Genomic DNA, 13,571 nt, shown 5'->3' on the forward strand with positions numbered 1-13,571 from the left:
AAGTAGAAACTCATCATTACAACAAGAGTTACCTCTGAAAATAGTAGTTGGAAACAGTTTAATTTACTTATTGTTTCTTACCACTGATATTAATAGGTATTCTACCTTTAGTCTTAAAAGTATACAATTAAAAACAATAACAAAGTAACAACTAAAATATTTCAATGCTGATCTTTAGATATTTTGTTAGTTGTCTGAATGCAAAGGAAAAATGGTATTTTTTTCTATTATTCAAATATACCCGTAAATATTTTGCTACATACTTTAAAATAATGAATCAAATAGATCTCCAATTCTCATTAGAGTCACATTACATTTATAATGTAGGTCACATGGTGATTAGTTTTGAGGCAAGATGACTTGCAACTTGAAAAGTAAAGCAGAAGAGTAACAAAACAAATGGACTCCTCATAAGCCAAATTAAAGATCCCAGTAATCACAATATGAGGGGATTGGCAACACATTAATTATCCTGGCTTTATTAATAAAATCTCTCTTTCTCACACACATATGTGCACACACAAATAAACATAGCTTACCAAAAACATATTTGAGGGGCAAGTGTACCTACATACCACATGCACACATACACTCCACTCTGGATTACTGTTTTACATTGTTTGGATTTTCATTGTATTTTTTTCCTGGTGGTTTTCTTTCTTTGCCATGGTAATGTAGCACACTGAAATGATTTATGCTAAACAACCTACCATGGACAGTGAGCTTGGTGCTCGTGCTGCTTGATCCGGCCACGTTAGCTGCTGTGCATGTGTACTGGCCAGCGTCACCAGGCTGAGCAAATGCTATTTGCAGAGCTCCAGAGCTGAGGATGCGCTGGCGGATTGATTCCATAATTACATGCCCATCTTTATGCCACGTAATGTCAGGTGGTGGGAGGCCATCTGCCTCACAGGGTAGCATGATGGGCTTATCCACAGCAATGATATATTCCTTAGGATGAGGGCTAATGACTGGAGGAACTAAAAGATACAAGGTTTGAACGTTATCTTAAAAGCAGGAATGTACCATTTACACACTACAGTATCACTCTAGCAAAGTGAAGTCACATTGACAAGAAACAAAGCCCTGACTTTACCATATCATCACCAAAGGATTGTTATAGCTTGTTTGCGTTGGAAAAGAAAATTCATTGAACCCACTGTAGAAAATTATTCTCTATCTAGTTAACAAATATAAATGATAATCAATTTTAAATAAGGATATAAGCATGTACTCATGAGGGATTTCATGTCTAGAAAACTTAGACTGTGTTGACAGAGGTATTTTCTTTAACATACATGTATTGTGATTCATCAGCTACTTAAAACTTCCAAAATAGACCTTTTCAAGGTTTGGAAATTGTTCACCTGCTCAAAGATCTTTTTATTCATGCATTTCCTACAGTGCTTATGATCTCATATACAGTGGCCATATTTAACAAGGTATTTTGTTAATGAATAAAGGAATAAAGAAGTAGAATATGGAAAAGAATTACAATTAACCCTTGAACAACGCAGGGGTTAGGGATGACGACCCTGTGTGCTACCGAAAATCTGAATATAACTTATAGTTGGCCCTCTGTATCCTTGTCTCCTCTGTATCTGTGGTTTTGCACCTGCAGATTCAACCAACCTTGGATTGTACAGTAATGTAGTATTTACTACTGAAAAAAAATCCACGTATAAGTGGACCTGCACGGTTCAAACCGTGTTGGTCAAGGGTTGACGGTATATAGATAGAACTCTTTCCACTTCTTCAGAAAATGGTGGAAGGACTTATGATTAGGATTTCTCTTCCTAGTGTTTACAATAGATTACACTAAGGATATTCTACTGAGCTTTTCTTACCCTTTCCTGCCTTGGGGCCATTGCACAGGCTGCCCTCTCTTCCTTGGACACTCTGCTACTTTTACATGGCTCATCCTAGCTCATCATTCAGGTCTCAGCTCCAGTGGTACCTGCCTCAGCTCCAATAGTATCCCCCCCCAAGTAGTTGTTAAAGCTTACTTTAACCACTAGTGTAAAGTGGTCCCCACATTTTCCCATTTTGGAATATTGAAATGCTGTTAGTTGTTCAAAGTGTTTCTTTTTCTTTTTTGAAAAAAAGTGTTTCTTTTTTTCATATCAATAGTTTTAATCAATTAGTGAAGGAAAAAACCCTCACTACTTCTTTTCTATGACCTCAGTGTTGCCAAAACCAGTGAATATTTCTTGGTCATCATCTTAACTGACCTCTCGCTTGCATTCAAAAAGCTGTCTACTCCCTTCTTGAAACACTGTCCTCTCCTAGCCTCCATCTAGTTTTCCTCTGTCATCTCTTTCCTCTCCTTTGTATTCTTTTCCAGTGTTCTCTCTTTTCTCAGACCTCTTAACAATGCAGAGTCCTGGGGCTTTGTCCTTAAGCGCTTTTCGGTCCAAATTCTCATCCAGTCTTGTAGACTGAAATACCCTGATTACTTCCAAATTTATATCTTAGACTATACTTCTCCCTTGAGTTCTGAATTCATAAATATTCAACGCTTTTTGACATCTCTGCTAGATTTCTAATAGTTTCCCACATCTAACATGATTAAACAGAAATCACGCTTTCCTTCCTCCCAAACCAGTTCCTCCCCTTGCATCCCTCACAGCACTATCTCCATCACTAGCTCAGGCCCAAAGCCCAGGAAACAGCGTTAACTCTTCCCTTTTCCTAACCTCCCAATCTGATTAATCAGCAATCCTGGCAATTACATCTCCAAAGAGTTCTTGAATCCACCACTTCTTTTTCATTTTCCCCTGCAACTCACACACCCACTCGCACTCCCAGCCAGACTGTATCACATGATGCTTAGAGCACTTTACTAGTTCTTCCAGCTCTAGACTTGTGCTTTCTCGAAATCATTATCTACATACCAGCAAAAGAGGTCTTCCTAAAACCAAACAACAGTCTTGGTTAAATCATTAAAAGGCTTCAACATTGCACACAGAAGGAAATCTTACCCCTCCTCTGGTCCTTCGGGCACTCCGTGCGCTGGTCCCACTTTCTCTTCTGACCTCCTTCACATTTTGCCAGCCTTCCCAGGTTCATTACTGTCAGCCACACTGGCACGCTTCTTTTCTTACCCTTTCCTGCCTTGGGGCCATTGCACATGCTGCCCGCTCTTCCTTGGACACCCTGCTACCTTTACATGGCTCATCCTAGCTCATCATTCAGGTCTCAGCTCCAATGGTAACCCCCCTCAGCTCCAATGGTACCCCCATCAGTAGGTTAAAGCCTACTTTAACCACTAGTGTAAAGTGGTCCCCACATTTTCCCATTATTCTCCATCTCAGCCTTTTGTTTTCCCTCTGCATAGCATATGTCAGAATTTATCATAATTTCATTTATTTGGTAGTTTCATTTTTTTCCTTCTCCAAACTATAAGGAAAGGATCATATCTATGATGGTCAATGTATTTCTACTCATTATCCCAATAAACACTTGTTAAAGAAGTGTTGAAAAATACAAATAAATTAGATTTACAATCTGCAGGTAAGTGAGCTTTACTACAGTTATTAATTCACCATAAGAAAATCACACTACAAGGAAATTCAAATCAGCAATGCAAACTGAGCAGCTCGGAACCCGTTTCTAGGTCATGTCTTGATCCACAAAAACAATGCATGTAAGATATGAACATTACATCAAGAAAATATAAGTTAAATGTGAAAAAAACCCCACTGTCTTCAGAATATTTTTTTCCATCAAGCTGGTTTAATTGCAATTATGATTTATTTTTTTGTTTCATGACTCTTATTGGTGATTCTTTAAAATTTAAAACATTTATGATTTGTTTTTTAAGTGGATATCACAATCCAGTATTTTGTAATGTATACAAAGTAGTATTACAGAGAGAATAGTTTTAAAAATCACCTTAAATATATGCTACAATGAAAGTACCAAATAGAGGTTCACAGAAATTCAAAGTATCATGAGATGCCTCAGTTTTCTTATACAAATAATGCCGCAAAACACCCAAGCACTAAATTTTTTCCTTCATAAGATTAATAGAAAAACATATAGGATAATATAAACTGTTAATTAAGAACTATGGCGGCATCATTACTTTAGATATATGAATTTTGATATACATTATTATAAGCATCTTTGCAATGAAGACATAGAGATTTATTATTTAGGTACCTTGGACATTTAGCTTGATTTTGCCCAAGGCTGTGCCAGCTGGATTCTGAGCCACACACATGTAAGTACCAGCATCCTCTCTGACAGCTCTGGAGATCTGCAAGCCACCACGAGGAAGAATTGCATGGCTTCTACCTACATCATAGTTACAAAAGCAGAGTGAGAAGAATTTTTATTTTCATTAAAAAATCATACCGACTTCTGAATTATAAAACTGAGTTGCCATTATTTTCTTGATTGAAACGGTACCTGAAGTGATGACATTGATACCTTCCTTTTGCCAAGTGATGAAAGGACTGGGAGTCCCTGTTGCTTCACATGGTAATAAAATGGGATTGTTTAGAATGACGGCTAGTTCACTTGGCTGAGGCTGAATGATTGGAGGCTCTATAAGAACCAATCAACAGAAATAAGCAAAGGCTCTAGTTAGTAGCATAAATGTCTACAGTAGCCATGAAGTTAAACATGCCTGAATTCAAAATTCCAAAATATTAGTGATTTCATTGTCCCAGGGAAAAGCAAATAGCGGCCATATCACATTTTTTGAGTCTTGTTACTATAGCCAGTTTCCATTAGAAGAACTCCATAGAAAAGACTAAAATCAGAAACAGATCATAAAAATTCAAGAAGACAAATAATTTAGGGGTTGTTTTATGTGGTTTGTCATCTGTATGTTTTCTTTAGTCTATTGAAGAACATCTATCAGGCTTTCATATCCCCAAAATATTACTGTGGTTTATGACTCTAGACGGTACAACCTGTCAAGAATAAACATGACTTAAAAAAGTACAACAGCAAAATTTTAATGAATAAATAACCTTTTATACCTTGGACATAAAGGCTCACATGTCGATGTGCAGAACCAGCTGCATTCCTGGCAACACAAGTATATCTTCCAGCATGGCTTAATTGAGCGGCAAATATTTCAATTGCTCCTAAAAAGGAAAAATTTTTCATGCACAGTGCATCCCTGTTTTTCTGGTTTGATAAACCACGTCTCTTTGATTTTGTGTGAGTCTGTCCCCCTAGCACAGTAGTGCGTGGCTTGTACCCATACTTGTACTCCCTGTGCTTACCTACCACAGTATTTTTTAAAAAATCACTATTAACAGCTGTATTTAGGCAAAACTTACAGACCATCAAATTCACTGATTTAAATGTACAATACAATGATTTTTAGTATATTTACAGAGTTGTGCAATTATCACAATTTAATTTTAGAAAATTTCCATTATGCCAAAAGAAATCTCACCCCACTTATAGTCCTGCCTCACTCTCAACCCCAGGTGTAAGCAATCAGTAATCTAATTTCTATATATATTGGCCTTTTCTGGAAATTTCATATAGATGGGATCATACAGAAGGCTTTTGTGTCTGACGTCTACTGTGAGCATAGTTTTTGAGTTTCATCTGTTGCAGCAGGTGTCAATATTTTTGTTCCATTTTATTGCTAAATAGAATTCCATCCTGTGAATTATCCACATTTTGTTTATCCATTCACCAGTTGATGGACATTTACATTGTTTCTATGTTTTTGGCTATTGTGAATGATGCTGTATGAACATTTGCATATAAGTCTTTGGGTGGACATATGCTTTCATTTCTCTGGGTAGAGACCTAGGAATGGAGTTGCTGGGTCATATGGTAACTGTTTAACATTTTGAGAAAAGTTCTAAACTGTTTTCTTAGCACAGTACTTTGTGCTGAAGAGTAGTTAATTTATATTTTATGATTTTACTTGCTACCCGTTTATGCAGATTTCTGAGATAGCCAAAATACTATGCTTTGAAAGCCAAGTTCCATCCTGAGAACAAATCTTTCATTATTTCCCTTCTACTGAAGAAATAAACAAATTCTCTTAGAATAATATGTCCCCACTCATAAAGCCTCAGGATGTTAGCTGCTACTTTAGCTTATCTCCAGTGTACCTCCCCAATGCAGGATGAATTTCCAGAAACACAAATGTGAATCACTTATACTTTCATTTAGGTGAATTTTTTTCTCTTTAATATTATAAAATTTTCAATACTTAAATTCTATAAATGATGGTTACTACCACCCTCAAAAATTATCCATATCATAGCACTTAACACCCAGCCCTACTTGCTAAATTATTGAAACCTTAAAAGCAAGAACCCTGTCTTAGTTTTATATCCTCAGAAACTCAGTGGAGTATTTAGCTTATTTTAGGTACTAAATGTTTGTTGAATGAACGGACATTCTATTTGGCCAATAAAAGAAGTGTGGTTCACTCAAAGGCAACCAGTAAATTTGTTAAACCTTAGGTTTAGTAAATATGCACATAAAATCCCAGTGGTCATGCTTAATATATTCATATCAGTCCTAGATATTATTTGTTATTTTGTTTTTAGACTTTTTTCCTATCCCTTTCCCAAGTTCCCCCTCCCCACTCTTAAGTGCATTTTTTCCCAGATGCCTAAGCCCAGGAATGCAGATGTACTTTATTCTTTTATTTTGGTGCAACAGAAGTCCAAGTAAGGCCATCCAGTAAAAACGAATCCAATCAATAGCTGTGTAATCACTGAGCTGGGTCTTACCTGAGGACAGAATTCTATAGCCCTCTCCTCTGGGAAGCAGTCTTATACCATTTTTTGCCCAGTGAATTGAGGGAAATGGAACTCCTGAAGCCGTGCAGGTGATCACGGTGGGGGCGTGTGTGGTTACTAGGAAGTCAGTAGGCTCATCAGCTATGGAAGGTGGAACTAAAACGAAAACAACAAAAAGAAAGAAAACTACATGTTCCCAACCCTTACAGATTTCCAAAGCCTCCTCATATATCTTTCTCTTTCTACACTGAAAGTGAATGCTTGGTCAGTGGAAAAGGAAGCTCTCTTGTGAAGTAGAGGAATGATGGAATGATATCATTGTAATAACTTTCAGTCCACATACTAAGCCAGTTCTACCTTGGACAGTGAGATCCACAGTTCTCTTATCCTCTCCGGCATCACTTGTCACAGTGCACTCATAGGTCGCAGTGTCATCCACAGAGGGGGAAATAATTACTAGTGAACCTGAAGAAAGGAGCCTAGAAGAGAGATTTCAAAGTAACGAGATGCTTTATATCAATTTTCATAAATGTTTCTAGTTGGTTCAACATGGTACTATCTTGTGAATTGAGGGAAATGGAACTCTTTCCTCATGTTAAAATGAGCATCATTTTATGCATCAGACTTTAAGTTTATATGGCAGTGGGTTAATAGGACCTCAACCTTGACTTCTGCAGGAAGCAGTGGTGTGGAATGATTGTGTGAAGAGGGAATCTTGAATTTTCTGAATGCTTATAACATAATCAACCATGTTCTCCCAGGTGAAATACACTGAAATGAGCACACTGATGATAGCCATTGTTTGTTGACCATTGAACACATTCCCGGCACCATCTCAAATGCTTCACATTAATCATCTCTAAATTTCACAATAACTTTGCAGATTGGTATTTGATTATTTCTACTGACAGATGGGTAACTACAAGTCTGTCTGTCTTGCACCTTTCCCTACTTCACACGTCTCCTTACATGTGGTGGATACCTTGGAGATGCATAGTACATAAATCAAAGAGTCTCTTCCTTAACTTTGAATCAACTTAAAACTAAAGCAATCTGAATCACTTCAAATGTTCAGAAGGTTGAGTAAATACACATACATTATTTAAAGTAATCTAATGAATCACTTTGCTGTACAGCTGAAACTAATGTAACATTGTTAATCAACTATGCTCCAATATAAAATAAAAATTAAAGAAAATATGTATCAAAATGAAAAATCAATAAATCTTTTAAATTTCCAGTGGTTGAACACACTAAAAAAATTAAAGTAATCTAAATAAGAATATCTGTATTCTTACTTCAAACTGTGCAATGATGAATGGAAATGATTTGATTCAACGGAAACATACTTGACCTGCTTTTTTACTCAAGGGCATTGTACATTTTCCCCATAGTATATGCTTTCAAGTCACTAAACTCCCAATGCCAAAAGATTAAAAGGGTGAGAAAGAGGGAGAAGCAACAGAATTTCAAGTGAAACACTCCTAGTTTCATATTTCCTGATGTATCGGAACTGATTTTTGTTAAGGTAGGTCTATGAGAACATTTGCTTTCAGTACTATGGCAAATCTTTTGCAAGATATCTATTAACTTGAGATACAAGAAATGATGCTTATCTAAAGCATCAGAAATTCCTAGTTTTTTTTTAAAGGTTAGTCTTTAAAAAATATGATGTCATATTAAGAGCAATGGTAGTCAAGAATACAAAAAAACTGGGAGAAAATGCTGTTCTTCCTCCCTCCACATGCTGCCAAATACCTATGCTGTATTTCAAGGTATAAAATTTGATTTTTATTCTGCAACTAAAACTTGTATTATTTCTACAGACTAGTTTTTCTTTTATACCAAATGATGTTTTATCTTTTGTCTTTATAAAATTCCAAAAGATACTAAAAAAAAAAGCAGAATGGAAATCTAATCTTTTAGAGCTCAGACAGTTATCCACAGGACTTATGGATAGAGAAGTTGCACCTATAATTCAGAAATAAGATTTTAGGTTGAAAAACTAATTCTATAGTAAGAAAAAATAATATGCTCTCTACGTACTAGCTAATTCTTCATACTTTATATATTTGCTGTCCCCATTGATAGAGTTTAAATGTTAATTCTTTTAAAAAATATGTTTCTAAATAACAGGTGGGATTTTCCAGTTAAATTATTCCTTACCGGTATGAATTCTGATTTTGATCCACATTAAGAAGATGCCCATTTTTTCTCCAGTTGACTGATGGTTTTGGTATCCCAGTAGCCTCACAAGCCAGAGTGGTTTGAACATTTACTGTTACAGTTATGTTGGTAGGACCCAGAGCAATAGACGGAGGAACTAAAACGAAGTCACCAAGTAAGAAACACGTTCAGCAAATAGTATGCCATTTGAAGTATCTCTGCCAAACTGAAATTAATCATTGCTAACTTGCTTTATAGTTATGAACACAATAAGGTTCTGTGAATTTACACAGTGTTGTAATGATACTCTTCATAATGGGTCTTCACTGCTCATAATACAGTGTAATACATTTAAATAGCACTAGATATGAAGGTCTTTATGTTATGACCTCACTGGTTTTAGGCTACCAAAGAACATCTGACCCAAAGATTGGATGTTGCTCATAAAAGTACATTTACCATGGACTTGTAAATCTATTCGCCTGCGATCTGTTCCAGCAGCATTGGTAGCCATACACAAATATCTCCCACTATCAGTCACATGTGCTGACTGGATGTGAAGGAATCCATTTTCCAAGATGGAGTATCTATAAGAAAGATCACAAGTGAGGTCCTCCGGATCAGCCTTTCTGATTATGCACATTTTGACTGAGAGCATTATAAAATACCCAGTTAAATCCATTTTTAGTCCTTTTCCTACTTCAGAAATTTATAATACCCTTGGTGGAAAAAAAAAAGGATATTCTGCAAAGGTGCACAGCAGATGGGCTTGTGATCTTGGATAGATTATAGTCATTACATTTTGAACATAAGCCTTAAGAATTATGCTTTTAAAATACTATATTTTGATCCTCATTTAAGATGAAGAGACTCATTTTAGAATGAAAAGACCCCAATAATGCATTGGATCAAAGATTTAAAAACTTATATTTCAGTTCTTACAGTATTTTTTATCCTTTTCCAGAATTGTTACCTTGCATGATTCTCAGATAGAACAGCTCCATCCTTTCTCCATGTTATCCTTGGGGTTGGCACACCTTCCGCAAAGCATTCCAATACAGTTGACTTATTTAAGTGAATGACAAGACTCTGGGGGCCACTCTTTATGCTTGGAGGAACTGCACAAGAGATGCATGTGGAAAACTTCCTTTATATCAATAACATAGCCTGAACTAAGAATCTTAAGAGGTAATACAAAGTGAGATTTGAGTCAAATGTATGGCTTTGCCTACAGCTAATTCAGGTTAGTATAAATAGAATTGGGGTTTAATTCCTAAAGTCTAATTCAAGATAAGATTTTATTTAAAAATTTACTTAAAAATGAAGAGTAAATGGGTGGGGAAGCTTTAAATCCCTGATATGGTATATGAAATCTGGCTTTCTAATGAAAGAGGCTTGAATAGAATAAAAGTCAGCTCTGGTATGATACAAATTAAAGATGATATTTCTTATTTCTCTTTGGCCAAATAATGGTCAGAGAATGTTAATACTGGAACAACTTCACTTTAAATAAAGGATAGAAAGTTGGCTGTTATAACAAAGCACATCTGTGATTAATCATGCAAGTCTCAGAGTGTGTATTTTATTAATCATTGAATTCATATGGGAATAGAAAACTTGAATTTTAATTTTAGTGTTAGAGATATTATCTGCCTGGGTCACTCAACTTGTAAAGTTTCGTATATTAAAAATCCAAACAGACGGTTTTGAAAAAGTCTGTATCATATTCTTGAAATTTGGCAGATTTTAGTGTTTAGATTTTATATTTGAGAAAATTACAGTCCCATGACAGTCTCTGTCTAGCACATATATAATCAAACATCAACATCAACAAAGGTGACTAAATAATTGGCTACTTGTCATCCAGAGATTTAGTGTATTAACTTCTCCAATGGCTCTGATCTGAATGACGCAAAACATCAGGATATGCTGATAACAATTGGACATATATTGTCCTCTAAGAGAAATGTATCTTTTTTTTTGAAATTGAGTTAGTTTGAATATAGTGATAGTACAAATATCACATGTTGTCTTTATGAAAAGAAATAAGATAAGCACAAGAATTTGTTTAGTATGCTCATAAAAAATAAAAATGTTATCATCTCTTTAAATGCCCTTATCTAAATTTTTAAATTGTGTAACAGTGATTAATTTTTCTTACCATTTACAGTGAGAATAAATTCTCTTGTAGTCTTTCCTGCAATGTTGCTGGCAACACAGGTATAATTGGCTGTATCACCTAGATCTGCATTATTAATTTGCAAGTATCTCCCTCCAGATAGGATTCTTACTCGAGGTGTTGCCTGGATTCAGCAAGTAAAGTTTACCATTAAAATGTCGGACAAATAAAATAAAATAAAATATTAATCATCAAAAGTAACTATAGTGAACTGTAGTGCACCTGTCTCCCAGTATCTCTGCTCCCCCCACTGCTATCCTGGTATCAAAAACTCTTGGGAAATATTTCTATGAGTGTAGTTAAGGCAAGAGCACAATCAATGTCTCCAGTTCTTCACAGTGATGGCCACAATGAACCTCTCAAGGATGAAAAGTTGTCTCGAGTTGGGCCCATTCGAGCTCCCCAGAAAGACACTGCTGGAAGTGTTGGAATAAGGCATATTTTTACTGGAATCACTGGTAGTGAGGATGACATAGCTTGGTGGCAGTCTTACCACCGTGTGGGGACATCTTGCTCTGAATCTAAGACATAAGCAGAGTTGGGATTCAGAGAAAGGACCGAGATGCTTGACTACATGGTTAGAGCCTCTGGATCTAGTAATGCCTAAAGCTTACGTTCACCAATTACTATAGCTAATAAATATCTTTTTTTTTTTCCACTTAAATTATTTTGAGTTTGAATTCTGTCACTTAAAGCTGAAAGTTTCCTGACTAATAAATTAACTTTGGTTAACTTACAGGAAATAATTATCCTTCAACATTTTTAACATAAGTAAATAAATGACTTTAGTCTACAAATATTTATTAAGCACTTATTTTGCATCCAGGCATGGGACCAAGAATTATGAAAATGCAGAGACCTATACTGAAATGAAATACTGAAATATAATGAAATCTAATCTCTGCTATAATGTCCAATTGGGGATTGTTCATAAACTTTAAAAAATGCCAGGTAACATCAAAGATTGATATTTTCTGATTGTGCCTAAGTGGAACTACTTCAGGAAGAGCCCAAATAAGATTTTTCTACCATATGGGTTCTGTCCCAGATAAACATATATTTCTAATGAAAAATGTTGTTCACACCAACATAGACAGTTCAGGTCAATTTATCTTGAAAGTCCACACATTTTCTCTAGGCCTTTCCTTGTTACAGGGGCTATTAATGGTAAACTTTTATTACTTCTGATGAGAATAAGTGATTTCTTAAACGTACATGGTAAGTTCTACAAAACATATTTTAATTTTGATATGGGTATAGCAGGATTTTAGGCTAATAAAAAAATTCTGAGTTGATTCTCATGTCTTTCTTCCATGAACATCAGTAAGTTCTGCTAACTTATTCAGTCTCACTACAATTTTCTCTGGTTCTCTTCTCATTTACAGCCAGTGATTCTTCCAAATTTGATTTCTTTCCTCAGATAGGACATCATTCTCAGCTGATGACCTTAATTCCTACTTCATTGAGAAAATCAAAGCCAGGTGTCCGCAATTTCTCCCTCTCATCTCTTGCATATGAATGCAACCTTCCTTCCTATTTTTCCATCTCTGTGGAAAAAGGTCAACGCTTCTGTCCAAGGCTAATCTCTTCACCTGTCACCACGGTTCCAACCCTTCCCCACTCGACACACTTAGTCCTGTATCTTCCATCTCTTTCAGTAAATAAGCATATACAAATCTCTTTTGTATTTAAGTAACAGTCCACAATCATTTCCACTTCCTCTTCTTTAACTCCCCCAGACAGCTGTAACCTGTCTTCTACTTTGATCACTCTATTGAAGAACCGTTGTTCAGATCTTTAATCAAGTCTATGTATTGCCAAAGCCAGTGAATACAACTTAATTTGTATCTTAACATGGACTCTGTTAACCGCTCCCTCTCTCTTCCTTGGCTTTCAGTACACCAATGTCTCCTATATTTAATCTTATTTCTCTGAGTCCTCATTCTCAGTCCCATTCTTCTCTTCTTCCTTTGCTCACCTTTTAATTGTCAATGTTGCCTTAGGCTTTAGTCTCATTTACAGGTCTTCTCACACTGTGTGCTTTCTGGTTGACCTCATACAAACCGATGGCTTCAGCAACAGGTTACACCATTGAGGACCACAAAATCAAAGATGTTTTTGATGAAATATGGACCCATATTTCTTAGTGCTTCTTAGAAGCTCCACTTGGATAATATGTAGGTAATTCAAACTCAAAATATCTAAAACTGGACTCATTTTTTCCCCCATAACTGTTGAAATCAGTCTGTCCCAGTACTGACATCACTTGGTCGTATCTGAGATTAGCCTGAATTTCTGTATCATCAACATTCACTCAGTCGCTATCTGAACACCTAATGGTCTAGAGTGAAATGCACACATGGGAGATAAGACTATGGAGGAACAGTCAGAGCATGAAGGGCTTTGTGAGCTAAGCTGGGGAGTTTAACCCGAATCCTGAAATCTATGGAGAATCATCAAAGGATTTTAATCAAGGTCTACTTCAACCATACCAA

General features: G+C 36.0%; 1 protein-coding gene across 5 annotated transcripts in view; it reads right to left on the bottom strand.

Annotated features, from left to right (window-relative positions):
* Positions 1–13,571, bottom strand: part of HMCN1 (hemicentin 1) — a 508,722-nt gene that overhangs the window by 91,094 nt on the left and 404,057 nt on the right. For all 5 annotated transcript variants that reach the window (XM_061187531.1, XM_061187534.1, XM_061187532.1 and 2 more), the window contains 10 exons: positions 11,059–11,200; positions 9,871–10,015; positions 9,357–9,484; positions 8,898–9,054; positions 7,089–7,210; positions 6,723–6,887; positions 4,992–5,099; positions 4,414–4,551; positions 4,165–4,299; positions 711–980 (listed from right to left, as the gene is read on the bottom strand). In XM_061187531.1, coding sequence (XP_061043514.1) covers positions 711–980; positions 4,165–4,299; positions 4,414–4,551; positions 4,992–5,099; positions 6,723–6,887; positions 7,089–7,210; positions 8,898–9,054; positions 9,357–9,484; positions 9,871–10,015; positions 11,059–11,200 — 1,510 coding nt within the window. The remainder of the gene's footprint in view (positions 1–710; positions 981–4,164; positions 4,300–4,413; positions 4,552–4,991; positions 5,100–6,722; positions 6,888–7,088; positions 7,211–8,897; positions 9,055–9,356; positions 9,485–9,870; positions 10,016–11,058; positions 11,201–13,571) is intronic.

This window comes from Eubalaena glacialis, chromosome 3 (assembly GCF_028564815.1).
Source record: "Eubalaena glacialis isolate mEubGla1 chromosome 3, mEubGla1.1.hap2.+ XY, whole genome shotgun sequence".
NCBI lineage: Eukaryota > Metazoa > Chordata > Mammalia > Artiodactyla > Balaenidae > Eubalaena > Eubalaena glacialis.